At 42.4% G+C, this 27,032-nt stretch overlaps 1 protein-coding gene and 1 long non-coding RNA gene across 3 annotated transcripts in view; one reads left to right on the top strand and one right to left on the bottom strand.

Annotated features, from left to right (window-relative positions):
• LOC137216863 (uncharacterized) overlaps nt 1-6,704 on the bottom strand; it is a 32,515-nt gene extending 25,811 nt beyond the window's left edge. For both annotated transcript variants that reach the window (XR_010939877.1, XR_010939876.1), the window contains exon 1: nt 6,283-6,704. This is a non-coding gene — a long non-coding RNA (uncharacterized lncRNA). The remainder of the gene's footprint in view (nt 1-6,282) is intronic.
• A 178-nt stretch (nt 6,705-6,882) lies between these two features.
• On the top strand, nt 6,883-9,896 carry SAT1 (spermidine/spermine N1-acetyltransferase 1). The gene is made up of 6 exons (XM_067722261.1): nt 6,883-7,140; nt 7,367-7,418; nt 7,509-7,592; nt 9,011-9,112; nt 9,207-9,247; nt 9,376-9,896. Exons 1-6 carry the CDS (start codon nt 7,075-7,077, stop codon nt 9,544-9,546), a joined length of 516 nt encoding a protein of 171 aa, XP_067578362.1. The 5' UTR covers nt 6,883-7,074; the 3' UTR covers nt 9,547-9,896.
• Nucleotides 9,897-27,032: the final 17,136 nt, after the last annotated feature.

The raw sequence follows: 27,032 nt of genomic DNA, 5'->3' as shown, positions 1-27,032 counted from the left end.
AAGATAAAATAGTGGAAATAACTACTGCAGAGAAGAATAAAGAAAAAAGAATGAGAAGAACTGAGGACAGTCTCAGACACCTCTGGGACAACACTAAACGCACCAACATTCGAATTATAGGGGTCCCAGAAGAAGAAGAGAAAAAGTGATTGAGAAAATATTTGAAGAGATTATAGTTGAAAACTTCCCTAATATGGGAAAGGAAACAGTTAATCAAGTCCAGGAAGCACAGACAGTCTCATACAGGATAAATCCAAGGAGAAACAGGCCAAGACACATATTAATCAAAACTGTCAAAAATTAAATACAAAGAAAACATATTAAAAGCAGCAAGGGAAAAACAACAAATAACACACAAGGGAATCCCCATAAGGTTAACAGCTGATCTTTCAGCAGAAACTCTGCAAGCCAGAAGGGACTGGCAGGACATAGTTAAAGTGATGAAGGAGAAAAACCTACAACCAAGATTACTCTACCCAGCAAGGATCTCATTCAGATTCGATGGAGAAATTAAAACCTTTACAGACAAGCAAAAGCTAAGAGAATTCAGCACCACCAAACCAGCTTTACAACAACTGCTAAAGGAACTTCTCTAGGCAGGAAATACAAGAGAAGGAAAAGACCTACAATAACAAACCTAAAACAATTAAGAAAATGGGAATAGGAACATACATATCGATAATTACCTTGAATGTAAATGGATTAAATGCCCCATCCAAAAGACACAGACTGGCTGAATGGATACAAAAACAAGACCTGTATATATGCTGTCTACAAGAGACCCACTTCAGACCCAGGGACACATACAGACTGAAAGTGAGGGGATAGAAAAACATATTCCATGCAAATGGAAATCAAAAGAAAGCTGGAGTAGCAATTCTCATATCAGACAAAATAGACCTTAAAATAAAGACTATGGAGACCTTCAAGATGGCGGAAGAGTAAGATGTGGCAATCACTTGCAAACAAGAGGCCTGATTAACACCTCACTTATTGCTGACCCGGCTCTTTTAATTGCGGCCTAAAGTCATATAATACTTTACATTTATAAATAGAAGTCTTACACTTTTGATGGTCTACCCCAAAGATTAAACAGCTTTCCACGTCCTAAATTATAATTTCTCAAAAAGAAATGTAAGGTAAGGTAAGGTAAAGTAAGGTAAGGTAAGGAAAAAGAAAGAAAAGAAAAGAAAAGAATATCTTGGCCCATAATTCAACTATACTTCAATAAAAAATAAATTTTTAAAAAAAGGAAATCTTGGCCCAAAACAAGGTGTTTTCTTGGAGGTGGTTGTATTTATTTATTGATCATTCTCACAGGTTATCACCCATCTGTGATATGTAGCAAGAAAACCACTCTCTGAGAAAGACTCAACTTCTATGACAACTGTGGAACCCAGATGTTATCAAACTTTAGATAATTCAAGCTAGAGCAAGCACATCTAGAGAGTCATCTCAAATTACACTTTCATGTAGTGAGAACCTGAAGTTTTAGAGTGTTTCTCTAGCTCCAGATCAACAAAATTACATCTCTCCTCACCTAGTAATTTCACTTCTAGGAATCTACCTAAGGAAACAATCAGAAACCTGGGCTAAAATTTGGGTAAAAAGATGTTTGTCAAAGTATTAGGGACTTCCCTGGTGGTGCAGTGGTTAAGAATCCACCCGTCAATGCAGGGGACACGGGTTCAATCCCTGGACTGGGAAGATCCCACATGCTGTGGAGCAACTAAGTCCGTGCGCCACAACTACTGAGCCCACGAGCCATAACTACCAAAGCCCGTGTGCCTAGAGCCTGTGCTCCACAATAACAGAAGCCACCGCAATGAGAAGCCCACGCACCACAACAAAGAGTAGCCCCCGCTTGCCACAAGTAGAGAAAGCCCGCACGCAGCAACGAAGACCCAACACAGCCAAAAATAAATAAATAAATAAATTTATTAACAAAACAAAGTATTATTTATCATTGGGAAAAAGCCCTGCATCTTCAACAACAGAAGAGTAAAATAAATTTCACAATGGAACTCTAAGGAACCATTATATATATTTTTTAATTTAAATATACCCAGTGACACGGGGAAATACTCCATACTATTAATAGTAATAATGCTAACAATTATGCCAGGTGCTATGCTGGGTATTTTTTTTTTTTGCCACACTGTGAGGCTTGTGGGACCTTAGTTCCCCAACCAGGGATTGAACCCAGGCCCTCAGCAGTGAGAGCACAGAGTTCTAACCACTGGACCACTAGGGAATTCCCACTGGGTACTTTATATGTATTACTTCATTTAATACTCACAACAATTAACCATATGAAGGGTACTATTATTATTTACTAATTACAGATTTAGAAATGGTGACTTAACAAGGTTAAGTATTGACACAATCACACAGATGGGGAGTATCTAAGTCCAAAGCTGTAGTAGATAAGAAGCCACTACACTATGCTGCAGGATAGACATTATAGATACATGATACCAAGTTTTTGTTATTACATACGCACAACGCACTCAGGTGATTTTTAAATTTTTTTTTTCTCGGTACGCGGGCCTCTCACTGTCGTGGCCTCTCCCGTTGTGGAGCACAGGCTCCGGACGCGCAGGCTCAGCAGCCATGGCTCACGGGCCCAGCCGCTCCGCGGCATGTGGGATCTTCCCGGACCGGGGCACGAACCCGTGTCCCCTGCATCGGCAGGCGGACTCCCAACCACTGCGCCACCAGGGAAGCCCCTAAAATATTTTTAAATGAGTATTGCAAAGCACAGACCAGTCGGAATGGACACTACAACCAATCAGAATGGAAGCCAGGTGTAAACAACCTAAATGGCCGTCTGATTTCGGTTAGCCTTTGTTGTGTAACAAAGAACCCTAACTTTTAGTGGCTTAAAACAACAATTCTATTCACTCATGATGCTGTGGGTTGATAACATGGACTGGGATCAGTGAGGGGGTTCTTCTGCTGGTCTTGCCTAAGGTCACTTGTGTGGCTGCAATCATTTGACAGCTCAATTGGGACTGAATGGTCCAAGGTGGCATCGCTTACGCATCTGGCCTCACTTACGCATCTCCTCATGAGGTCTTTCATCCTCAAGGAAGCTAGCTCAAGCTTCTTCATATGGCAGCAGCAATGTTCCAAGAGGGTGTGAACAGAAGCTTTAAGATCTCTTGAGGTCTTGCTTAGGAGTTGTACATCACCACTTTTACTGTATTCTATTGGTCAAGGCAAGTCACAAGGCCAGTCCAAATTCAAGGAGTGGGGACCTCTTATTTATTTGTGTGTTTGTTTATTCATTTATTTATTTATCTATTTATTCATTTATCTATTTGTTTTTTGGCTGCGTTGGGTCTTCCTTGCTGCGTGCGGGCTTACTCTAGTTGCGGCAAGCGGGGCCTACTCTTCATTGCAGTGCGCGGGCTTCTCATTGTGGTGGCTTCTCTTGTTGCCGAGCACAGGCTCCAGGTGCCTGAGCTTCAGTAGTTGTGGCACACGGGCTCAGTAGTTGTGGCTCAAGGGCTCTAGAGCGCAGGCTCAGTAGTTGTGGTGCACAGGCTTAGTTGCTCCATGGCATGTGGGATCTTCCCGGACCAGGGCTCAAACCCGTGTCCCCTGCACTGGCAGGCAGATTCTTAACCACTGCACCACCAGCGAAGTCCTAGATTCTACCTCTTGATGGGAGGAGCTGCAATGAATTTGTGGTTATTTTAATCCACTACACTGTATATACCAACTGAATATCAGCCCTTTATGTATATGTACATAGAAAAAAAGACTGGAAGGAATTCAACCTACTAATAGGGATTATTTTTATTAACTTTTTGTATTTCTTTTTTTATATATAAATTTATCTATTTATTTATTTTTGGCTGTGTTGGGTCTTCGTTGCTGTACATGGGCTTTCTGTAGTTGCAGTGAGTGGGGGCCACTCTTCGTTGCAGTGTGCAGGCTTCTCACTGTCGTGGCTTCTCTTGCTGCGGAGCACGGGCTCTAGGCGTGCAGGCTTCAGTAGTTGTGGCATGTGGGCTCAGTAGTTGTGGCTCGCGGGCTCTAGAGCTCAGGCTCAGTAGTTGTGGCACACGGGCTTAGTTGCTCTGCAGCATGTGGGATCTTCCCGGGCCAGGGCTCGAACCCGTGTCCCCTGCATTGGCAGGCGGATTCTTAACCACTGCGCCACCAGGGAAGCCCCCTTTTTGTATTTCTGCACTTATATTTTCTTAATCAATATGCATTATTTTTATAAACAGAAAAAAAAAAACTATGACACCTTCCATAATAGTTTAATAGGGCAAGTTGGACAGTTTCACTTTGGCAGGGAAATCAACAGAATTCCTTCTTTCCTAGCTCTACCACTTCCTGGCTGTTGCAATTTTGTAGCCCTCTGAGCCTCTGGTTTTCTCTGTTGCAAACATTGAGCTAACATTAGCTATTTCACAAGACAGTTGATATTAAACACGTCAATGAATGTAAAACACCCACGATGTCCCTTGTCTGTTTCCTTTCCTCCTACTCTCCCCCTACTCAGACCTCTTCAGTTATAGGAATTATATTTCTCACAAAGATTAAATTCTGTTGTAGTAAACTACAAACATATCTGCAAAGTAAACTGTATGCCCTGAGGGCTCGTTTCAAAACTTAGTCCTCCTTTATAACCCCCAAGTACCTAGCATAAGAGTCAATAAATAGTTATTGATTTTGTTGACTCATTAGCCAAATAAAAGTTTTCCAAATGCTAGCGAGTTAACCCCTTTTTATGCAGTTTTAAATTTAAATTCCAGTATCAACAGGAGGTAATGTTGGTCCTCCATGGCATCTATCTATTCCTGACAATATAAAACCTAACTTGATTCATAAAGAAAATTCACATTTCTTAGGGTTCTAAGCTTTTACATGTGCAAAAAACGCAATCACAATGAGCTTTTTTTAGCTGCCTGTTTTTCAGAATGGGCTCTCCTTGTCATAATGACAAAGTGAAGCATAAGAGCATGAAACTTAAACTGGAAAAACAGAATAAATAGAAAAAAATTATAGTGTGTTTTAATGAAACAATCATTATTCTAAAAACCTAAGCAGCCCACATTGAAAACGACCTTGTTTTTGCTTCAAGGAGGCAGCTATTATTAGTGCTTAGTCACCTAGTTCTTACTTAACTGTTAGCGGTAACTCGGTAACAAGCTCTCCTGAGTCCTCCCACAAAACAGAACAAAGCAGAGGCAGGAAGGGCCTATGTATGGTCATCTGTGTGCAGTGGTGTCAGGAAAGACACTACCTGAAGTGGCTTTAGGCAGACAAGAATCAATGCTATTTTTAAAGATCTTTGAGAAACACATTTCATAAATTCTCCCAATGACTCACTACGTATGATATCCCCAGAGGGTGGGAAGGGTAACAGAGGAGCTACTTTTGCTTTCTTTTCTACATACAGGATATTGCGAGCAAAGCAGAGAATCACTTGTTGAATGTCGGGGGAGTCATTTGGTGATAATCCACCCTATAGACTGAAAACACGGCAGGCTCCTTTTATGCTTTCTCTTTGACTCATTCCAGAACCCAGGCAGGGCAGCCAAAGCAGGGCCCTCAGAGGACCTGTCTGGAAAGGTGGTTTGTAAAAAGCCAAAAAAAAAAAAAAAAAAAACAGAAAAACCCTCTATCTGCAAGAGGCTTGAGTACTTGTCCCATTGGGTATAATCCAGGAAGAGCTATACTCTAATCCAACTGTTCTCAAACATTTTACTCTCAGGACATTTAAAAATAATTGAAAAATCCAAAAAGCTTGCCTTCAAAAATTCTAGAAAACATGAGAACACACAAGCACACATTCCTTTAGTCACCAGAGCAATGATGTCATCACACATCTGTAAACTTGTAATTGGTTCGAAATAAAAAGTTTTAAAGGGGATAGGAGAGAAGCACAGGGAATGAGCAAGGAGGGAATATAACAATTTTCAACAGCAATGCAAGCCAGAAGATAGTCAGATATCATCAATATGCTGAACGAAAAAGAACTTCCAAACTCAAACTCGCTAACAGTGAAATAAATCCTTCAAGAACTTTAAGATGAATTTAAAGACATATTTAGACAAGCAAAACAAAAATTTTACAAGAGCAGACCTTCACTAAATGGAAGTATGAAGGAGTGTACCTCAGGCAGAAGGAAAGTGTTTCCACAAGGAAGGTCAGAAATTTAAGAAAAAATAAGGGGAAAAGTTAAGAAAGAAAATATTCTGTTAACTCTAAAAATTACCAGCAGAGGGGGGAAAAAATCATTGAGAAATTGAAGTAGCTTACCTTAGGAAATTCTAGAAAACACAATACAAGCACACATTCCTTTAGTCATGAGAGCGATGACGTCATCACACATCAGTTCTCTGGAAAATTTCAGCGAGAGTTAAGAAAGGGAAACGAAATCCTACCATTACTATGAAACTAGTTTTGAAAGGATCTTCGGACCCACAGGGCCCCTCAGACCACCCTATGAGAGCCACTGCTCTAATCCCCTTATCCCCCCATCGCCCAAAGCCAGGTCTCTCCAAGGAAGAAACAGCAAAGTCACTGGGCCAGGGCCAAAAGGGGAACCCCTCTCTTCCTTTTTGCGAAGGTTACTAGGGCACGCTTAGGCTCCGAGGTCGGGCTTTCGGGAAGGCTCCGCCAGGCGCCGCTAGAGGGCGCCGCTAGAGAGCCGCACCTGGCGCCTCACCGCCCGCGCCCCCGCCCGCGCGGGCCGGGTTCACACGGGCGGCCGGAAGAGAGGGCGGTGCCCGGAAGGGGGGGGCGGTCGCGGCCTCATTGGACGAGGCACCGCGGCCTCATTGGACGAGGCGCCTCATTGGACAAGGTGCCTCCGCCTCACGTCCCGGGGCGGGGCTTCTTCGCGCTAAAAAGCGGAGCCGGGCGGCCGAAATGAGTGGTTGCTGCCTCAGTTAGCTGGTGTTCGTGTTTCGTTCGCCGAGGTTTCGTCGGGTCATGGTGCCATCCTGACTGGGAAGAGGACGCTCCCGGGAGACGAATGAGGAACCACCTCCTCTTACTGTTCAAGTACAGGGGCTTGGTCCGCAAAGGGAAGAAAAGCAAAAGAAGAAAATGGCTAAATTCGTGATCCGCCCGGCCACCGCCGCCGACTGCAGTGACATTCTGCGGCTGATCAAGGTAGCGGGAGGCATGGGCTCTTCCTGCGGCGGGCGGTGGGGTCCTGGTCCCCGGTAGGTCCCCCTCTCTCCGCCTGCCTCCCCCAGCCCCGGCCCGGCCGCGCCGCTCCGGGCGAGACTCAGGGTATGAATCCCCGCCCAGCCCACCCCATTCCCCCGAGCTGGCCGGGCCGGAGTCTCACTTAATTTTCTGCTTCTCTTCTTTTCTCTTGTGTACATCAACCCAGGAATTGGCTAAATACGAATACATGGAAGAGCAAGTAATATTAACTGAAAAAGGTAACGCATCAGTGGCGGGGCGGGGGACGAGCGTCCGGTGCCTGCCACCTTCATCGAGGCCAACACTGTCCCTGCTGCCTCTTCTTGCAGATCTGCTAGAAGATGGTTTTGGAGAGCACCCCTTCTACCACTGCCTGGTCGCAGAAGTGCCCAAGGAGCACATGACTCCAGAAGGTAATCGCCCTCTCCTTCCAGAAGCCGGAGAGACCGAGTGTTCTGGAAGACGTAGTGGCTGCTCTGTAGAAGCACTGACAACACAGGCTGAAGTTACTTACTGAGAAGTTGGCCAGAAATACTAGCCAGCCAGTGTTCAAACTACTGAGAAAAAAAAAAATAGATTGCTGCACTTAATAATAGGGCGGGTTAGAAGAGCTGTTTAAGTATCAGTGCTGTGGAGACCCGGAAAAGTTAGGTATAAAGTCGTTTGTTGTAATTCAGTTTCATAAATGGTTCTTGTTTGACCCTAACGTAACCGTTTTTGTATTTGTGTTAAATTACATTTTTTTCTTTAATTTGTCCCAATCTTCAGGTTACAGTCTCTAGCTTCGCCATGTACATGGCCCTTCCGTGTACATGGATGGGCGGGGAGGTAACTAAAAGATCCTTTACACAATAAAGTAGATGATCATGATAAATGAGGTAAGGCCCTATTATCACACACTTAAAACACGGTAGATCAGAAGCTCCATTGTACTCACTTCCTGTTTGCAAAGGACTATAAAATGGCTAGAAAGTTTAATTTGAAACCTTTGCCTCCAATTGGAATTACAGACACCCATAAAGAAGGAGTCAGATGCTTTTTTCCTTTTTTTCTTTGTTTTTTCTTTGTCGTTGTTTTTTCCTTTCTGGTCCTTGGGCAGAAGACGGAGCTAAAGAGGGAAGTTGTTGGGCAGGGGCGGTGGGGGGTGCTTAAGGTTTTTTCTGAGGTCATTTCCTCATACTAGAAAAAATGAGCAGAAAACATAAGGGATGAGGTACTTTCCAGAGGTATATGGATGTTACATCACACCTGGGTACCTCTACTTCTTCCGGCTTAAACATTGGGGAGAGCAAATGGAAAATGTGTGAATTGGAAGGCACGTTCTGAAATTAAACGTTGCTCTTTTGGCCTGATGTCCTGACCTTAAGGAAGCAGAGTTTCTAAACTACAAATACTTAACTATTCTGAACTGCCGTGTAAACCTGACTTATTCCCAAGTCAAGATACCAGTATATCAGTAGGATGTGAATAATGTGTGTGTTTAGTTTTAAGACCATAGCACTTTCGTTCTGGCAAGTAATGAAAGCATTTTCACTTCCTGAGTGTGAGATCCAGCAGATTGCAGAGTGGCCAGTCCACAGTTTTAGCCTGGTTTCAGCTAGCTCTAATGTGTGCTTTTTGCAAATACATGTTCTAAGAACAGTGAGATCATCCAACAGTGGCCTGGATTGCACTAGCATAAAAGTCAGGAGACAGTCTGGCCCACTGGCTACTTATTTCTGTAATACATGCATGTATGTTATTTAAAAACTTATGATAGACTTCTGATTTTGCAGCTACAACTTTGACGGATTGTTTTTCATCCATAACTCATGTGATACTCTTATTACAGGACACAGCATTGTTGGTTTTGCCATGTACTATTTTACCTATGACCCATGGATTGGCAAACTGTTGTATCTTGAGGACTTCTTCGTGATGAGTGATTATAGAGGTATGATTGAGTTCAGGGGGGCTGCCCTAAAGAGAAATCAGGGCTTGAAGTCCTTAAAATGACCTTTTAAATGGTACTTCTCTTTCTTTTTTAGGCTTTGGCATAGGATCAGAAATTCTGAAGAATCTAAGCCAGGTATGTCTTGGTGTTTGGTTTCCAAATTTGTAAGGGTTACTGGATTATTTTAACACCTGAATCAAAATTGGGTCTTGGAAAGCAGGTGAAATGTCACTGAGTTTGTGTTTTCCTCTCCTGCGTAACAGGTTGCGATGAAGTGTCGCTGCAGCAGCATGCACTTCTTGGTAGCAGAGTGGAATGAACCATCTATCAACTTCTACAAAAGAAGAGGTGCTTCTGATCTGTCCAGCGAAGAGGGATGGAGACTCTTCAAGATCGACAAGGAGTACTTGCTAAAAATGGCAGCAGAGGAGTGAGGAGTGCTGGTGTAGACAATGACAGCTTCCATTCTATTTTAGAATAAATTCTCAACTTACCTTGCTTTCTATCTTATTTGTAGTGAAATGATAGAATGAGCACCCATTCCAAAGCTTTATTACCAGTGGCGTTGTTGCATGTTTGAAGTAAGGTCTGTTTAAGATGGCAATCCTTGTATGCACGTTGGAGTCAGACTTCTGTTGAACATCTTTAATGAACAGCAAGGTGGTATGATAATGTCTATGAAAAAAACTCCACTCTTGTGAGTCATTTCAATGTGTACAATGTACACACTGGTACTTAGAGTTTCTGTTTTGATTCTTTTTTAATAAACTACCCTTTGATTTAATTGTTTGGTGTAAGCATTTTTACTGATCCTTTATTTCTTAGACATTTTTCTTGCTGTTGAGTGCAAAGTAAAAATGCCCAAGAAACATGATAACTTGACAGTTTTTTAAAAAGTTTTTTCTTGTTTTTTTGGGGTTTATTTTTTTGTTTTTTTTTTTTTTGTTTTTTGCGGTACACGGGCCTCTCACTGTTGTGGCCTCTCCCGTTGCAGAGCACAGGCTCCGGACGCGCAGGCTCAGCAGCCATGGCTCACGGGCCTAGCCGCTCCGCGGCATGTGGGTCTTCCCGGACCGGGGCACGAACCCATGTCCCCTGCATCGGCAGGTGGACTCTCAACCACTGTGCCACCAGGGAAGCCCCTAAAAAGAGTTTTTAACCCAGTTTAAAGTGTCTTATGGTCAGAAGCTGTGTTGTGCTGGTATTCCCAATGTCTAGAAAGAAGCCAGTTGAATCCCAAAGTTTTATATGTAGCAACATATAAAAATATGACTTTATATTGATGACACTACACTTAATCCAACAGAATTTTCAAGAGCTTAGAAACTAAGGCCCACAATGAAAAAGCCTATTTGTTACACCAGTAAAAGAGGTGGAAATGGGTTCTGAAATACTGGAAATTGGGGGAAAAAACATCTTGCCCACAACAACCTCATCCCACACACAAATACTATTCTGAAGGGAAAGTAGATCACTTTGCTAGTTAGGCAGGAACAAAAATTCCACATTTTTAAAGGAATTTTGTAAACTAAAAGGCTGGAGTTGGACACAGGTACCAGTCAGGGTAATTAGCATCCTATTTGGAGAGCAAGTTTCTGATAACTGTGTTAACACATGGGTTTCTAAGTGGAGAAACAATAGGAGGGCTTAAAACTGCTGGGGGTTGGGGGAGAAGTAAATAGAAGCTTTCTCCAGGACTGAAAATGAAACTCACAGAGGGCTGAGGAGGAGACAGTTTTAGATAGGTGAACTCCTTTTATTACTCATGACACTGACCTAAATTCCTAAACCCACTAATTCCCACAGTAATGAAAGTGGTAGTTAATAACCACTGTACTGATTTCCAAGATTAATGTTTTCCAAAAGAAATCGTCAGATAACTGAGAAGCAGTACTCTGTGTCTTCTTACTGTGTTCTCCAGGAAAGAAACACGGGACTCCTCACTCAAAGGGCAATTTGTCCTGCATCCCTTGGTTTCAGTGTCTTTTGTGGCTTCCTAAATTAGAAGGCAGCCATATAAACAAGCAGGATCCTGTACTGTGTTTAACAGGAGCGCTTTGGGATTTATTGGTAGCTCAGAGAGCATGTCATGAAAATAGACTTAGAGTCCGTTCTCAACCAGGGTCCTGCTAGACTGGCGAGTAACTATAGGAGAGAAACGCTGGCAAGCATAAAAATGGTTAACTAAACACAAGGAGCTTTGTGGGGAAAGAAGACATTTTGAAAATTGTGTTTTGGAAAGTGGGCCTCCTTGAGGAAAACAACTACATGCTGACTGTGGTTAAATATGTGAATAAATTAGATTAACCAAGTGAGTTACAATGTAACTCTTTGTTTTCTCGTACTTAGAGCTTAGCCCTAAAGGCCCAGTGTTGTCACCATGAAAGCTTTTAGGAAGTTTTTGTATCCACTTTAAAAAAGTCCCTTGAGTTTAAAATTTAGAAGCTGAAACACCACAGCATCAGCCTACTGAATGTTCAACGCTGTTACAAAGACACCTCTTTAAAAACTGAACTATAAAAACAAATCCATAAAGCTTGAAATCACCAGGCAAGTAAGAAAACACAATCCGGGGAAATTATATGAAAGGAAATAATAAACAATGATAAACCTGGAAAAGGGGGGCAGGGGGAGTCCAGGTAAGCAGCACCTCTGTAAAGATAACTTTGAAATTACTATTTTACTAAAATATTATGCCTGACATAATCATTTGGGAAGAACAGTCTTTCAGGCCTAAGAACTTGCCAATTATTACATAAGAATATTTTGGGGTTTTCTCTGTATAGTTAAAAAAAATAACTTATTTGCTAAGTTTATTAGCTCCCTTAAAGAATAATAAAATCAAAATTTTTGATAGTATTAAAACAGGAAGTAGCTGGCTTTGTCCACACATAGGCTTACAAGACATCCTGCCACCAATCTGATTACAGGGTCAACAGTAGAGGCACCTTCTGTCACGCTCCAAACCAGAGCCCAAGGTCATCAACTGCTTAGATTCCACTGGGCAGCCTTTCTAGGGAAAGAAAGTAGAGTCTTTTTCACAGAAATGCACAAGCAACAATTCAGAAGAAATCTAATGATTTATTAATGTCTTAACACCCACTCTACCCAGTCCCGCTTTACCCAGCAGGGCCTAGAATGATGGCACTTATCTGTGCTCCTTGAGGCGAGTGGCTGCTCAGAGTCTGCAGGTGGCCACGTCCGCTCCCAGGATTCTGTTTGCGAGACCGGCCTCATCTTCGTCTCCTTGCTTCATCATTTCTTCACGTGGATTGTCATCTCAGGGTGACTCTGTGCTTTATTCTCATCCCTTTTCTTTGTGCTGCCGGTCTGGGCTTCAAGCTAGTCAGCTGTCACCCACAGCCCAGACTGACAGGCCCACACCCTTGTTGAGTCCATCCCACCCCCACCCCTACCATCATTGCCTTTTATGCCTCATCTATCAAAGGCCGCCAAATACCCTTCCTTGCAAAGTTCTCCCAGCGCCCTCTTCCCCCAACACCTTTCCTTCTTGTGGCTTGCATCTGCCCAGCAAATGTTTTAGTAGCTTCCAGGTGGTTGTCAACATAATAGTTAATGAGAGCTAACGTTTAGTAAGTACTCACCAGGAACCAGGCGTTGTGTTTAGCACTTTGTATAGTTATTACGTCATCTAATTCTCACAAACATCGTGTGAGCTAGATGCTACTATTTGTTTCTTTTTATAATGAGAAACTAACCCTCAGAGCCGTTAAGTTGCCCAAGGCCACACAACTAGGCCTGGGAATCAAACTCCAAACAAAATTTCTCAAACCCCTGGGGGTTCACTGCCATCTTCTCAGAGGACCTCATATTCTCCATAAGAATGACTGAATTAGGTGCTTCTTTTGGATTATACTCTAAAGAAGAATAAGTACAGTTGTCCCTCAGTATCCGAGGGGGATTCTGGAATTTTTTTTTTTTCCGAAAATTTTCCATCCACTGTTACTTGAATCCGCAGATATGGAACTCACAGATCAGGCAGGGCCAACTGTATAAGCATTTTCTAGATCATTGAAATCAGTAGTTCTTAGTACGGGCTGCACATTAGAATCACCTAGAAAGATTTTAAGAAATACTAACGCCCCACCCGGAGAGAATCTTTAATTATATCTTAATGTCCATTCCAAAGTGAAGGCTGGATTGATCGCCACTGATGTAGATAATTACCTTTTAACCGAATCCTAGTCACAACCGTGAGGACAACCATTTCAGTCTGTGTTTACGCTGCTCACCTTGGCACCACATCATTAACAAGCAAAGAACAAGTGAAATCACATCACGCTGCATGAGGGAGAACCTCCTGGAGAGTTTTTAGAGAAAAATGGTGGGAGAATTGTGTCAACCAACTGCTTACAGTGCTGAAACCGGAAACAGCCATCAGTACCACTCTCCTTTGCAAGGAGCAACTTCATTTCAGCAAAACATCTTCCCTCACATTAAATCAGTGTTGCCCATTTGAATTTTATTCATTTGGTAGTTTTGTCTGTATTTGACTTGTAAATGTATATGGTTTCACAGTTGTATAGGAGCTACGAACATCAAACGTTCACATCTAGTTGTATGTCTACAGTAAGTAAATATAATAAGAATAATTTCAATCACCACTATGAGAAGTCTTTCCTTTAAAAGGAGTCTGTGTAGGGCTTCCCTAGTGGCGCAGTGGTTGAGAGTCCGCCTGCCGATGCAGGGGACACGGGTTCGTGCCCCGGTCTGGGAAGATCCCACATGCCGTGGAGCGGCTGGGCCCATGAGCCATGGCCGCTAAGCCTGCACGTCCGGAGCCTGTGCTCCGCAACAGGAGAGGCCACAACAGTGAGAGGCCCGCGTACCGCAAAAAAAAAAAAAAAAAGGAGTCTGTGTTACTAGAGTTTGAGAAACACTGCTGTGACCATAATGCAATACTGCCTGCTTCTGATTGGTTAGAAAAAGGCCAACGGCATCAGAGGTAAGACTTTACCAATTAAGCCCCAATTTGGACAGATTTAATCTTGATATTTCAGCAAGAATATTTCATAGATATGTTTTTTTCCACCAAGAGGCATATAATGTTTGTCTCTTTTTGTGATGCAGCCGATAATGTCAATACCTAGGTGCACTGATTCATTAGGAGTTTCAAACTGTGATACTCTATCATTCCTTCTTCATTTCTTAGCTAAAATACTTCTATAGAGAACCTTCTCCTATATTGTGTTTTGTTACCATGAAGTACAGTTCACCCAGCAAAGGCAGGATACATGCTTGATTCTTTTAATTTACTAGGTTTCAAAAGAATGAACTGGCTTCCCCAGCATCTTCCAATTCGGTTCCCCCCCCCCAAGTATCTTTATTAACTCGTGGACTTTAAATATTTCCTGTGTCTTAATTGCGTCATTTTTCTGATTGAAGCTTGGATTGCTCTAATTGTCCAGTGAGAGCTTCTTCAAGTTGGCTTCAGAATCCTTTGGACATGACTGCAGAAGCCTTTCTTTGTTAGCTTCCTCGCTTTTAAGATGTCCCAGGTTCATCTTGTACGTTTCCTACCCCAGACCTGACATCAATGGCTAGGTAACTCCGAGCTTCTGAGATTTCCAGGGAAGCAACATTTACTGGGATCAAGCAGTGTTCATGGCTCTGTTTTGACAATAACATGGGCACAGCATATGACTGGTGCCATTCACCTCCAGCTTAGCTCAGGGAGCCTTCCACCAGCTGCGGCCCAGGGCTGTCTTCTTCCACCTCGGGGCTTATGCTGCTTTCTTTCATTCAGTGAATCAATAACAAAAACAACAAAAGTGGTTACAAAACAGCTAAATCCACAATGACAGCGATCCTTGTTTGCAGAGCAACACGGTCTGTCCAGGGGCAGTTTGGGTCTGGTGGAAAGAACGCTCCACTTGGAGTCAAAGAAAACTGAATTGGATCTTGGCACTTCTTCATTTACGGGACTAAAAATAAACTACCTCAGAGTTGCAAGTGAGATTATGAATATGGAAGTGCAGGATGTACATGATTAATATATTCTATATGATATACTTAGAGTAACCCTGCGTTGAGCATCTACTATGTGCTAGATACCATGATTTTATTTCATTAATCTTCATAACAACAGTGGCAGAATATGCCACCCCAAAATATGCCACTTTGGCATTAAGGATTATTTTGAGCTAAAGGCACTCGAAAAACAGCAGATGCAAGAAGAGCATTCTAATCTCCCCTTTTCCTTCTGAAAACAGGAGATAATACTCCCATCTATTTGTTACTTTTCCACAATCACCCCTTTGTCCAATCTGTTAGAAGAGCATTTACGTTTGCCACCTCTTCGAGTGTCCATTTCCTTATGAGGGCTCCCATGTCACTGTAAAACATATTTGATCAATTTGTGTGCTTTTTCTCCTGTTGATCTGTTTTATATTAATTAAATTCTCAGGCCCAGCCAAAAACCGCAAGAGGGTAAAGGTCAAGTTTTTCCTCCCCCCACATGTTCCTGTGGTGTGCCAGTGAACCAGCTGGGGTTAGGGAGGAGCCTTGATTTGTAGAATTTGCTGATTAACAGCGTGTAAATACTTCCACCAAGGCTGATTTCAAGCTACCAAAGGCTTCAACAACTAGCTTGCAAAATTCCCGAATATTTAACAGTAGGCTCTCCCAAGCCAGTAGGAGCAGGCTTCAGCACACCACTGAATCAGGCCCATTTCAAAGATGAGGAAATGGAGGCTCAGGGAGGTTGAGCAACTTGGATTCACGGCAGGGGGTGTGGGTCCAGGCTGTCAACCCGGTCTGTGCCTCCACAAACGTGTGCTTTCTCTACCACATAGCTGGCCCTTCTCGAAGCAGCTGATCCACACTCTTTGACCTCCTTGACTGTCAACATCCCAGGAGCAGGGACATGCCCCATAATCTTTATATCCTCAGGGCCTCATTCCACGCATGGCACGCAGTAGGCATTCAACAAACATTCATTAAATAAATGGAATCAACCAGCCCCAGTTTTGGGGGGAAACAGAAAGAGAGAATCAACTTTAATTTCATGCTTTACCTGTAACAGGCATCCACTTTGAGAGTCAGAATTTAATTGGGAAAAAAAAAGCATATAATTATAGGGCACTTTCTACATTCCACATGTTATACATGGATTATGCCATTTAATCCTTAAAACAAATCCATCCTTCTGTGTATGAGGCAGGTAGGGTGTAGGGGGTGAAACAACTTGTTCTGTGTTATACAACCAGAAGGCAATGGGGTTGAGCTTTGAACTGGACAGCTGGGCCCCAGACACACCTCACAAAGCACAACTCACTGTCTAATTTAACTGTACACAGTGGCCTTGAGTCATTAATACTGGTGGTGCTTTGGGACTCAGACTTTCTTTGTCACCTGGAAAAGGTCTTGCCTGTGCTTACGTTAGGTGTGGAGGAGCCAGGGGGAAGGTGGGATTGAGACCAACTGCTTCCTGCGGCAACACTTCCCAGCCAGCTCTGCAAGAAAATGCGACTTTTCCGCAGAGGACCAGCTTCAAGGCAAGGCAAGTGGTTCAGGAACCACCCCACTTCACTTTCTCTTCCTCAAATTATATACAAGTTGTTACAAGAAACAAAAATTTGCTCTCCTAAATTTTCCACACGGGCCTCCAAGGAACTGAAAAACAAAAATCATTTTCCAGTTTCTCTGGCTTCAAGCCTGATTCCAGGACATGATCCAACACTAATCACCATCCAAATGCCTGTCAGTGAGATGGTGGCGATGCACTCTGGCATATAGTACTGAGGCAGCCTTGTGCAATGTTGTTACAGCATTATGTTATAATTACACCCCAGCCTTGTTTCCTGCACATCTCGCAGATGCTTATCCACCAGCGGGGTGATAGCTGACAATCACTCTAAACAAGCCTGGACAGAAGAAATAATAGCGGTAACCCTGAGGAACTTCTGAAAGAATATACAGCTAATATTCTAGAACGTTCGGCCAGTTCAATAGTCTCTTACAGGCAGGTCAAACGTCAGGCAGCATTTCTACCTTTTCCTGTTCTGCTCTGAGCTCTCTCTGTGCTCTCTTGTCTTGTCCAGAATAACATCACTTAACTCCTCTGTATCTTGAAACATGTTGACTTAAAACATGAAACACCGGAGGAAATTCTTACAATCCCTCAGTCCCCACCCCCACCTCCCAGAGGAGCTAAAAGCTTAAGGAGTGGTGTAGCAGGCTGTTTGTTATAACTGCTAAGGGGGCGGGGGAGCTGCCTACCCAACCTCCTACCGCTCCTCCTCTGGGATGGGACAAACAGAATCCTATTGGTCATGGACACTGGGTCCGACCAGATGGAACTCTCTGGAAATGTTCCCACTGAAATCCAGGGAAGTGGGGAGGAGGAAGTTCCAGAGGGAAGAATCTAGGTGGTGGTGTGTGTAGTTTGCATTCCTGTCTGTGTTTTAAGAGGTTTCCAGGCAGGTTTTAATTAACCTCCAGCTGAAACTTGCTAAACAAGTTTTGCAACCCAGGTTGTTGTGTTAGTATTTTTCTGGGTGTATTGTCCTAGGTTTGAATTTCATGAAGTTTATTATTCTTTCTAATTAAAACTCAATGGGAAAAAGCAAAGTGTATGTTTTAAAACCTAGGTATTTCCTGGTAATGGCTTGTAGGAAAGAATGAGATTTGGATTGAGAAACGAAATGAGAATTTATTTACAAGTGATAAGACAAAACTAAAAATATTATTTTTTCCAATGAAAAATACACCATCTTTTGGGTCAAATGCTAATTGTTTAAGACTTCATTTTTAAAACAAACCCTTAGGTTTCATATGCTCCAACACCTAGGGGTGAAACAGAATACTTTCTTTCTAGTTTCCTTCATCAAGGCCTGCATTTCAGAAACTAAAGCACAGCATGATCTTTCTGCAACAATAACCACTGAATAATAATCACTCTGTCCTCAAAGGAGCCACTGAGAAGAGTGGGCTTTGAGGATACTCGACAAGATGCAGGCTGCTGCCGCAGGGGCCTCTGTCCCCAAACCCTAAGAATAATCTTTTGACATGATCTCTGATAAATCACTCTCTACAGTCATTTATATAACCCTCTGCCCCTAGCACAGAGGAGTCTGCTAGTTCAAGTCCTTCAAACTGGGAAATATTTGCCATTTGAAGTATATGAGAACTTTCCAGGTGACTGAGATTTAGGAACTTGCTTTCCAAACCTCAAATTCCATATGTAGGGCTTCCCTGGTGGCGCAGTGGTTGGGGGTCCGCCTGTCGATGCGGGGGGCGCGGGTTCGTGCCCCGGTCCGGGAGGGTCCCGCGTGCCGCGGGGCGGCTGGGCCCGTGGGCCATGGCCGCTGGGCCTGCGCGTCCGGAGCCTGTGCTCCGCGCCGCCGTGGTGGGAGGCCCGCGTACCGCAAAAAAAAATAAAAAATAAATAAAATAAATAAATAAATATTCCATATGTACTCTTTCTGGAAATAATCTGCCTGACAGTGCCCCTGAGGTAACAAGGTCACGCTCGGTTCCTCTTGACCATCTCCCCTTCCATAATAGTCCTTGCACTTGAATACAAAAAGATGTATCCCTCATCTACCCTGAATCTTAGCAGAGTGTGTTACCTCAAAGTGTAAAAACCTCTGGGCACCAAACCAAGGAATAATTCAGCAATGTACAGCTCCTGAGGAAAGTTCCCTGAGAGTTAAGCCAGAGTCAGGGAGAAAAAATAATTTTTTCTCTACCCTTCTAGGTTCTTGCTGAGATCTCCCTATAATGAAAGACAGATTAACAGGAGATAAACAAACAGAAGTTTAACAACATGTATGCCTCCTGTATACCCAGGAAAACTAATTCTCCAAAATGGCCCAAGGCACCACCTTCAATACCATCTCTAGCTAAAGACAAAAGAAAGATGTTAGGGGAGAGGAGAGCCAGCTACTGATGGTTACCAGGAAAAGCACAGTAAACAGTAAAGGGTATGGCAGATTTAAGTTGTTGTCTTCTCCACTGATAAGAGCTTCTAGAGACTTAGACATTTTCTTTGTCCTAGTACACAGAGGGAGACACCCTTACAAACGGATATTTCTCTTATAAGTGTAAATGTCTCTTATAAAAGTGTAATTTCTACTCCATTTTCAGAGCTTCTCCTGTGTCTGCTAGTTCTTAAAAATAATCAGCCTAAAATAATCGTCATGCCAAAGAGGCATGTTTGAGGGGAGGGATATTTTGCTCCCCTTCACCAGCTTCTCAGGTTGCTTAGGAGCACAAACCAAGGTTTACATTTCAAACTCCACAACGAAAGAGGCTCCTGAGCAAGCCAATTCAAACTGTCTCTCTTGGTAGAAATCTAAGTGGTACAATAAAGGAACTACTGGTTAAAGAGTGTCAGCAGTCAGTTGGCTCCGGGCGGGGGCGGGGGTGGGGGAAACGACATGACCATACATTTCCACGCGATTGCTGGCTCAAGCATTTTATCATGATTGTTTATTACGTCCCAGAAGAGACTGTAAATTCCATTAGACATTTGGGACAGTTTTCTCTCTCAAGATCTGAGAAAGAGATCATTTGGTTAAAAAACAAATTGAGAGGAACCGTAACTTATTTTACCCAGGTGACAAACTGCTTTATCTAAGCATTAGAAGTGGAAGGGAGATAATATTTAACATTTATTTGAATTGAAAAATAAAGTCAGATTTTCTTTAAGGATTTCCATTCCCTTTCACCTAATTAACTCCTACTCTTCCTCAACTCTCCACTTAAATGTCACTTCCTCAGGGAAGCCCTCCCAGACCACCTCCTAGTATACATTCCACTAACACCTCCTTCATTGCAGTCTTCCCATTTGTGACTTGCTGTTTATCTGTGAAATTCTTTAAGATCTGTCTCTCTCATTAGAACAGAAGCTCATAACGGCAAGAATCATGTCAGTTTTAGGTCCACCATTGGTTGGTGAGCAGGGAGACGGTTAATATTTTGCACATTTCTTTAAAAGTTAGTTTGCTTTGGCTGATTGGTTTGACAATGAGGACTGGCTGTGCCATTAGGTGTACAGCAGGCACTTTCCATTAACTGAATGAGCTAAATGAGCTGTGCTGAGATTTCAAAGCAATAAAAATAGATTTAAAGTATGTGCATAATGTACAGTACATCAGAAATCATGTTCTCTGCAACTATTTAACCTATGATTTTACAAATATAAAATGTCAATTCAAAATGTACAAGAGAAAATTTGAAAATTAAATTTTTAAAAGATGAAATATATGGAGAGGTACATAGCTGTTCAAAATTCTTTTGAACAGAAATGCTTGAACGAAACTGAAATAGTACAATCACTGCACGAACACAGGACTCCCACTTCTACTCTTCCTGGGTGGGCGTCAGTCAGCATCTGCTTGAACACATTCCGTGCTGGGGAAGTTACTACCCTACATGCTAGCTCAAAGCACTGTTGGAAAGCTCCATTTGTGAAAAAGTTCACCTAGCTTGAAGTCGAAAACTGTCTCTTTGTTGTTTCTATTCACCCAACTGTGGCCTTAACTCTGCCACCGGAGCTAGAATAGCCCCTCACCCACTGAGCAGGCTTTTAATGATTCCAAGATAGACACATCCAATATCCAACCCTTTAAAAATTCTGTATTATATTATTTCTTGGCAGGGCACCATCCTTCTTTGAAGATCTCCATTCCCCTTCACCTAATTTATAGACTCCTACTCTTCCTCAGCAATCAGCTTATTTATTTATTTATTTATTTTTGCGGTACACGGGCCTCTCACTGTTGAGGCCTCTCCCGTTGCGGAGCACAGGCTCCGAACGCGCAGGCTCAGCGGCCTTGGCTCACGGGCCCAGCCGCTCCGCGGCATGTGGGATCCTCCCGGACCGGGGCACAAACCCGTGTCCCCTGCATCGGCAGGCGGACTCTCAATCACTGCGCCACCAGGGAAGCCCTCAGCAATCAGCTTAAATGTCACTTCCGGCACCTCCAAGCAATGTGTCCATTTTCTACGCAGGGAAAGTGGGAAGGCAGAGGGTGAAATACACAGCCTGTCCTTAAACAGCTTGTCCTTTTAAAAAAAATTCTGTAGAAAGACATCTCAAAAAAAAAAAAAAGAAAGAAAGAAAGAAAAAAGAAAGCCTTCTCTAATCACTTCCATCTACATTTCATTGGCTGGGACGTGTCACAAGGAAACTCTTAGTAGTAAAGGAGGCTGGGAATTCTAGTATGTTGCTTTCCGATTACTCTTATAGAAAGCCATGGGTATAAGGTGAGCAAAGTGATAAATCACATATTGGCAAAATTACAAGCTATGGTTTTAGAAGTTATTTGGAAGACTGTAAAGTAAACTAAATAATCAGCTAACAAAGTAGTTATTAAGACAAAACAAACCTTTGACAATGTGTAAAGCTACGCAATTTTCTAGCTGGGTCAAAGCAAAAATATAAACAGTTCACCAAAAAATGTAGATTCGCAAAAAAATAAAAGGTAGTATATATGGCCTGACATTGCTTTGCTCTTAAAATTTTCCAGTGACTTCTCTTTCCACTCCCAACTCCAACCACCCTACCCCAAAGTGTTAAATGGTTGTGACGTTCACGTTTCCTAATCAGCATGTAAGTCAGAAATTCCTAAAATGCATTTTAAATTGTGAATCACACCAGGACATGACTTTGTCTATAAAGCAATTTGATTTTTAAGGCAACTTAATTTTAAAAAGACTTGCACACAAATGTTCAGTTGATTACGATTAAGACCATTTTCTTCTGGTGAATCAGCATGATTTCTTCATCAAATTATGCATTTTGTCTGCTTTGTGGAACATTGGCAGTTTCATTTCCTGTTAAGGAAACAGTATCTTCAAAACTCAGATAAACCTTTGCCTTTACTATTTGAGTACTGGAAATAAACCAGGAAAAATCTCAAATAAGTCTTCATGATTATTTAAAGGTTTAGAAGGGGATTATTTGTTCTGATTGAAAAAAATTATCTTTTCATGTGAGTACTTTATATGGAAGGTCATTTCTGAAGCTTCTGTGGCTGATGCGGTTGGATTCGTACCTAACTTCTTTCTTCTTGTAAAATAGAATCCTGTCATCATCACAATCTATACTCTCCCACCTGGACTCTCAGCAGGAACCCTGGGGTGGCTCCAGGGGTAAGAGCCCCAGTTCTCTCAGTATACATTGCATACAAACATCCTAACAACTTTTTTCAAAGTGTTTCATTATTAGTGTTTTGTTTGAGAAAAAGTCCAAAAGAGGATCTGGTGAAAAGTCTACAGGATAAGGAACATGAGGAGAAAGAGACAGCATTTTGAAATAGAATCACATGATTTGCAAGCAGGGAAAAAGCAAGAAGAAAAAAAAAAGAGGGGTGGTGAGAAATCATAGAGAAATTGTGCTGAGTGGCAGCGAAGAGAGGCTAGTACCATACTGAACATTTTTTGAAGTGTCTGTATAGGCGTTGGTATGACAGTGACCTTAATGTACCAATAGCATCCTGTAGACAATACAGGGGGGCTACATATAAGGTTGTTTGGTTTCTGTTTTTTTTATGGAACGGTCCAGATTTTTAGTTTTCTGTCTAGAAAGCAAAAAAATCAAAAGTGCAAATACCATGGCCTGCAGAGGCTCTAGTTTTCGCCCAGCCCACTCCCCATCTCCCTCCTTCTGTTCATTAGCAGAACTCCCCTTCCACCTACATGGTCCCGGTGTCCTGGTAAGATTATCAGTCAGGATGCCCTGCTCCTTTCGAAGCTCCCATCTCCCCAGGACTTGGCTCAGGGCTGGGTGTACCCGGGCTCCACAGCTCCCACTAGTTCACAGGCTAGAGGCTGTAGCCAGGAGCTGTTGGCTGCCACCTTCCTCGCCTTGAGGGAGCACCTGCTGTGAGAGGCCTGTGGGAACCAGAGCCAAGCGCTGGGTTTGACATGTTCCTCCTCCCCTTGAACTCTTAGCTCACGCTCCACCGTGAACCACAGCCTCCCCATTTATAGGTTGCCTCATATTCTTGAATCTACCCCATGAGGGTAGCTCTTCTCCCCACCTAGGTCCTAAATGGCTTGGCAGCAGGCCATGTTGTGTTGGGTTTTTTTCCCCAAGAAACAAGGAAATGTAGTTAAGATCTGTTCAATTATTTTCTTGTGACAGAAAGTATACTAAAACCAGAATGTTTTTCTAATAAGCGAGCACACTAGATGGTTGCTTAAAAAACAGCATTTATGGTACAGAACTTACATTATCTCGTTTAATCTGCACACCTAACCTGTGAGGTGGATGTTCAAGTTTATGACCTTGGAATTTTGAGCTGAATTATAAATTGCAATGAATGCAAGTACCTCTGACTCCAAATTCTGTATAAGAAAACAAACGGCCCATAACGCCTCCTCTTCACGCCCCCCCCCCACCCCCGGCAACCAACAAGCAAACTTGCACCACCTTGTTATTCCTGGTTATCTCAGGGATAAAGGATGTTCAAAGACAAGGCCTTACAAGCTGAATAAACTGGACAAATTATCCACTTGAATTTCATCAAATACATTTCCCAAGCAACAAAGTAGGTGATTCAGCATAGAAAAAACTAACTGCTCAAGAAGATAACACATTTTCTGAGAGTGCCTTTGGCCAACCTTAATAACTGTCTCCGCAGGAGAGGCCTACATTTGGGGAATGGAGGGAGGGAGGACAAGCCAGTTGTTGGACTGGGACCTTCCAGAACCACAGATGTGACCCTTAACAAGATAGCTGACCTGGGCCTTTCATTTCTTTGACTTTATTTATGCTTTTAATTCCAAAGTTGCAAATAACAGGAAATGAACCACAGTGTTAGCCAGTTAACATCAAAGGTAGAAGGAGACCAGGAGGCCGACTGTGAAAAAGAATTAAAAGGGTAAACATTCCAGTGAGTCACAAGCATTCAAAACTCACTAGAACCACAAGAAGCAAATAGTGTGGGAACGCAGAAGTGGACACCCCAAGGAAGAGCAGACCTGGAGCTCTTTGAAAAGTATAAAGTTCTATACAAATGTGAGAAATAAGACATAAGTCACAGGGAAAATATTCATAAGACAGAAAAATGATTTTTAATGGAAATTAATTTGGAGATATACTGACCTGCACTACGTACACGCTAGCCATTTGTTCTTTCTTGTAGAGAGAATAATCCTTGAAGGATACTTGCTCTTATATTTTTCAGACCATAAATATCACAGATTATATGGTACTTCAACTTTGAAATGAAAGTTTGTGTGCTGTGTTTTAATAAAAATGGTAAATTTACAAATCATGGTGCTGAGAGGAAAGCAGTAGCAATCTGCTTTTTCTCTTTGGCACAGTGGTTCCCAGCCTTGGGGAGTCTTACAAAATACTGATAACTGGGTTCCCCCCACTTGCCTGCCAGAGAGAACCTGATGTCATTGGTCTGAGTACAGCCTGGACATCGGACATTTAAAAATCACCCCAGGTGATTCAAATGTGTGGTTAAGGGCAAGAACCACTGTCCTCAAAATTGCTTAGAAAGCAAGGCAGCTGCCCAGAGAAAGAAGGGAATTTCTTTTGAAAAACAAAATTATTTATTTGGCTGCTCTGGGTCTTAGTTGCAGCACGTGGGATCTTAATTGCCGCATGGGCATGCGGGATCTTTAGTTGGGGCACGCGGGATCTAGTTCCCTAACCAGGGATCGACCCGGGGCCCCTGCATTGGGAGCACTGAGTCTTAACCACTGGACCACCAGGGAAGTCTCGGGGAATTTGAGGTAGATGGAATCCATAGTTCTGATTCCATCCCCCTTAGCTTAGCACCCTCCACCACAGGTGTATCCTCAGAGAGTTTCTACTCCAAGAAATCTGGGCATCAAAAAAAACTTTTAGGGAATTCCCTGGGGGTCCAATGGTTAGGACTCCACACTTTCACTGCCGAGGGCGCAGGTTCAAACCCCGGTCAGGGAACTAAGATCCTGCAAGCCGCTCGGTGTGGCCAAATTAAAAAACAAAACAAAAAAACCCCTTTTAATTTTCCCATTCTTTCAGATGTTTGGGAGAAAAGGGTATAAAGGAAAAGTTCCACAGCTGGCATCTGTCATGCTGGGTTTGCTCACCACCACTTAGGCTGAGTTTGAACGCCAAAAATGTTCGAAGTTAGACTGTTTAAGAGATGTGACCTGCATGTGTGTGTGTGTTTTAACGACAATCAGAGAAATCTGGTGTAAAGGTGCATGACATCACACTTATTGCTACCTCCATCTGACCAAAAGCTCAGGTAACTTTAGTCATAAAAATATTTATGTAATGATGCACAAGCGGGAGCTTTAGTTTCTGTCTAGGTTTATTTCACCTAACAATTAAACAGCGCTAGATGAGGGAAAAAGTGATCTGTAACTTCCCTTTGTCTCTGAGAACTCATTCTAGTAAAGTAAAATGAGGTTTAATGAGAGGAGGTAAAATAATAGTATAAAGAAGTGAAAATCAGATTGAAAATGAAGATACATTTTCAAGTCTGATCTCGAAATGAAACGTTCACTGCTGTGACTTCATTACAATTTCATTTTGATCATTTCAATTTGATATAAATTCTGCTCCACCTTTTTTTCTGTGTCTGCCAAAAACATTGGTATTTCCTTGATGTACACTTCTGAATCTGCAAAGAGATTAAGATTTACATATCTCTGGGTTAAAACTGCAAGAGAAAAACACCATGGAAGTTCCTCAAAAAGTTAAAAATAGAACTACCACATGATCCAGCAATCCCACTTCTGAGTATTTATCTAAAATGGCTGAAAGCAGGTTCAAAGAGATATCTGTACACTCAGGTTCATAGCAACATTATTCACAATAGCCCAGAGGCAGAAGCAACCCAAATGTCCACAGATGTATGAACAGATGAACAAAATGTGGTATATACATACAGTGGAATATTATTTAGCACTAAAAAGGAATCCTGTCACATGCTACAATGTGGATGAACCTCGAGGATATTATGCTAAGTGAAATAAGGGCAGTCACTAAGGACAAATACTATATTATTTCATTTATATGAGGTATCTATCTAGTCAAATTCATAGAAACAGAAAGCAGAATGGTGGTTCTCAGGGGTTGTGGGGAGAAACGGAGTTGTCATTTAATCGGTATTATAGGGGAGCAAAACTTGCCATCCCAAAATGTGTCTCTTCGGCATGTGGATTATTTCGAGCTGAAAACAACCAAGGCCCAAGACTCAGAAAGAACCTCTGACCTGCCGCCTAACTGCCTAAAAGAATTTAGGTAAAAGGCCTGCTCCCCAAATAGAGCTATCACCAGAGAGCTCTGTAAAGAACATGGGCGAGGTGTGATGAAGGAGACTCAGCAGGGCCTACAGAGATCAGAGTCTACTATGTACCCCACTGTCTCTGCCTGGCCCAGCAAACATTGTTTACGAAACATTTGCTTATGGTTCCATCTTCACAATGAATTGCCTTCCTCTCCTTTGAAGTCCCAAACCACTACCCCCAACATGCTCTTTTGTCTTTAGCTGAAGATGGTATTCAAGGTGAGGGCTTAGGCCGTTTTGGGGAATGACTTAGTTTCCCTGGGTCTCTCCCATGTATACATGTTATTAAACTTTTGTTTGATTTTCTCCTATTAATTTGTTCATGTCAATTTAATTCTTAGACCAGCCAGAAAAACCTAGGAGGGCAAAGGAAAATTTCTTCCTCCCCAACAGTACAGAGTTTTAGTTTTGCAAGATGAAAAAGTTCTGGAGATTTTTTCACATCAATGGGACTATATTTACTACTACTAAACTGTACACTTTAAAATGGTAAATTTTATGTTATGTGGTTTTTATGACAAGTTTTTAAAAATCTTGGTTTCAAACGTCAGAAACAGAATCTGGGTAACTTAAAGGAAGAAAATTTGGAAGATGATGTGATCACTCATGGATCAAATCTGAGAAGGCTGAAGAGCCAAACTTTAAGAACA

The sequence above is a fragment of the Pseudorca crassidens genome, chromosome X, assembly GCF_039906515.1.
Source record: "Pseudorca crassidens isolate mPseCra1 chromosome X, mPseCra1.hap1, whole genome shotgun sequence".
NCBI lineage: Eukaryota > Metazoa > Chordata > Mammalia > Artiodactyla > Delphinidae > Pseudorca > Pseudorca crassidens.
The sequence above is the reverse complement of the archived record's forward strand: the minus strand, read 5'-3'. Positions and strand labels throughout refer to the sequence as shown.

What these genes read in the sequence shown, in the direction of transcription:
- SAT1 (XM_067722261.1), top strand. Translation starts at nt 7,075, where the DNA reads ATGGCTAAATTCGTGATCCGCCCGGCCACCGCCGCCGACTGCAGTGAC. An exon ending in AGTAATATTAACTGAAAAAG is followed by an intron (nt 7,419 to 7,508) that starts GTAACGCATCAG and finishes CTCTTCTTGCAG; the next exon opens with ATCTGCTAGAAGATGGTTTT. An exon ending in TTCTGAAGAATCTAAGCCAG is followed by an intron (nt 9,248 to 9,375) that starts GTATGTCTTGGT and finishes CCTGCGTAACAG; the next exon opens with GTTGCGATGAAGTGTCGCTG.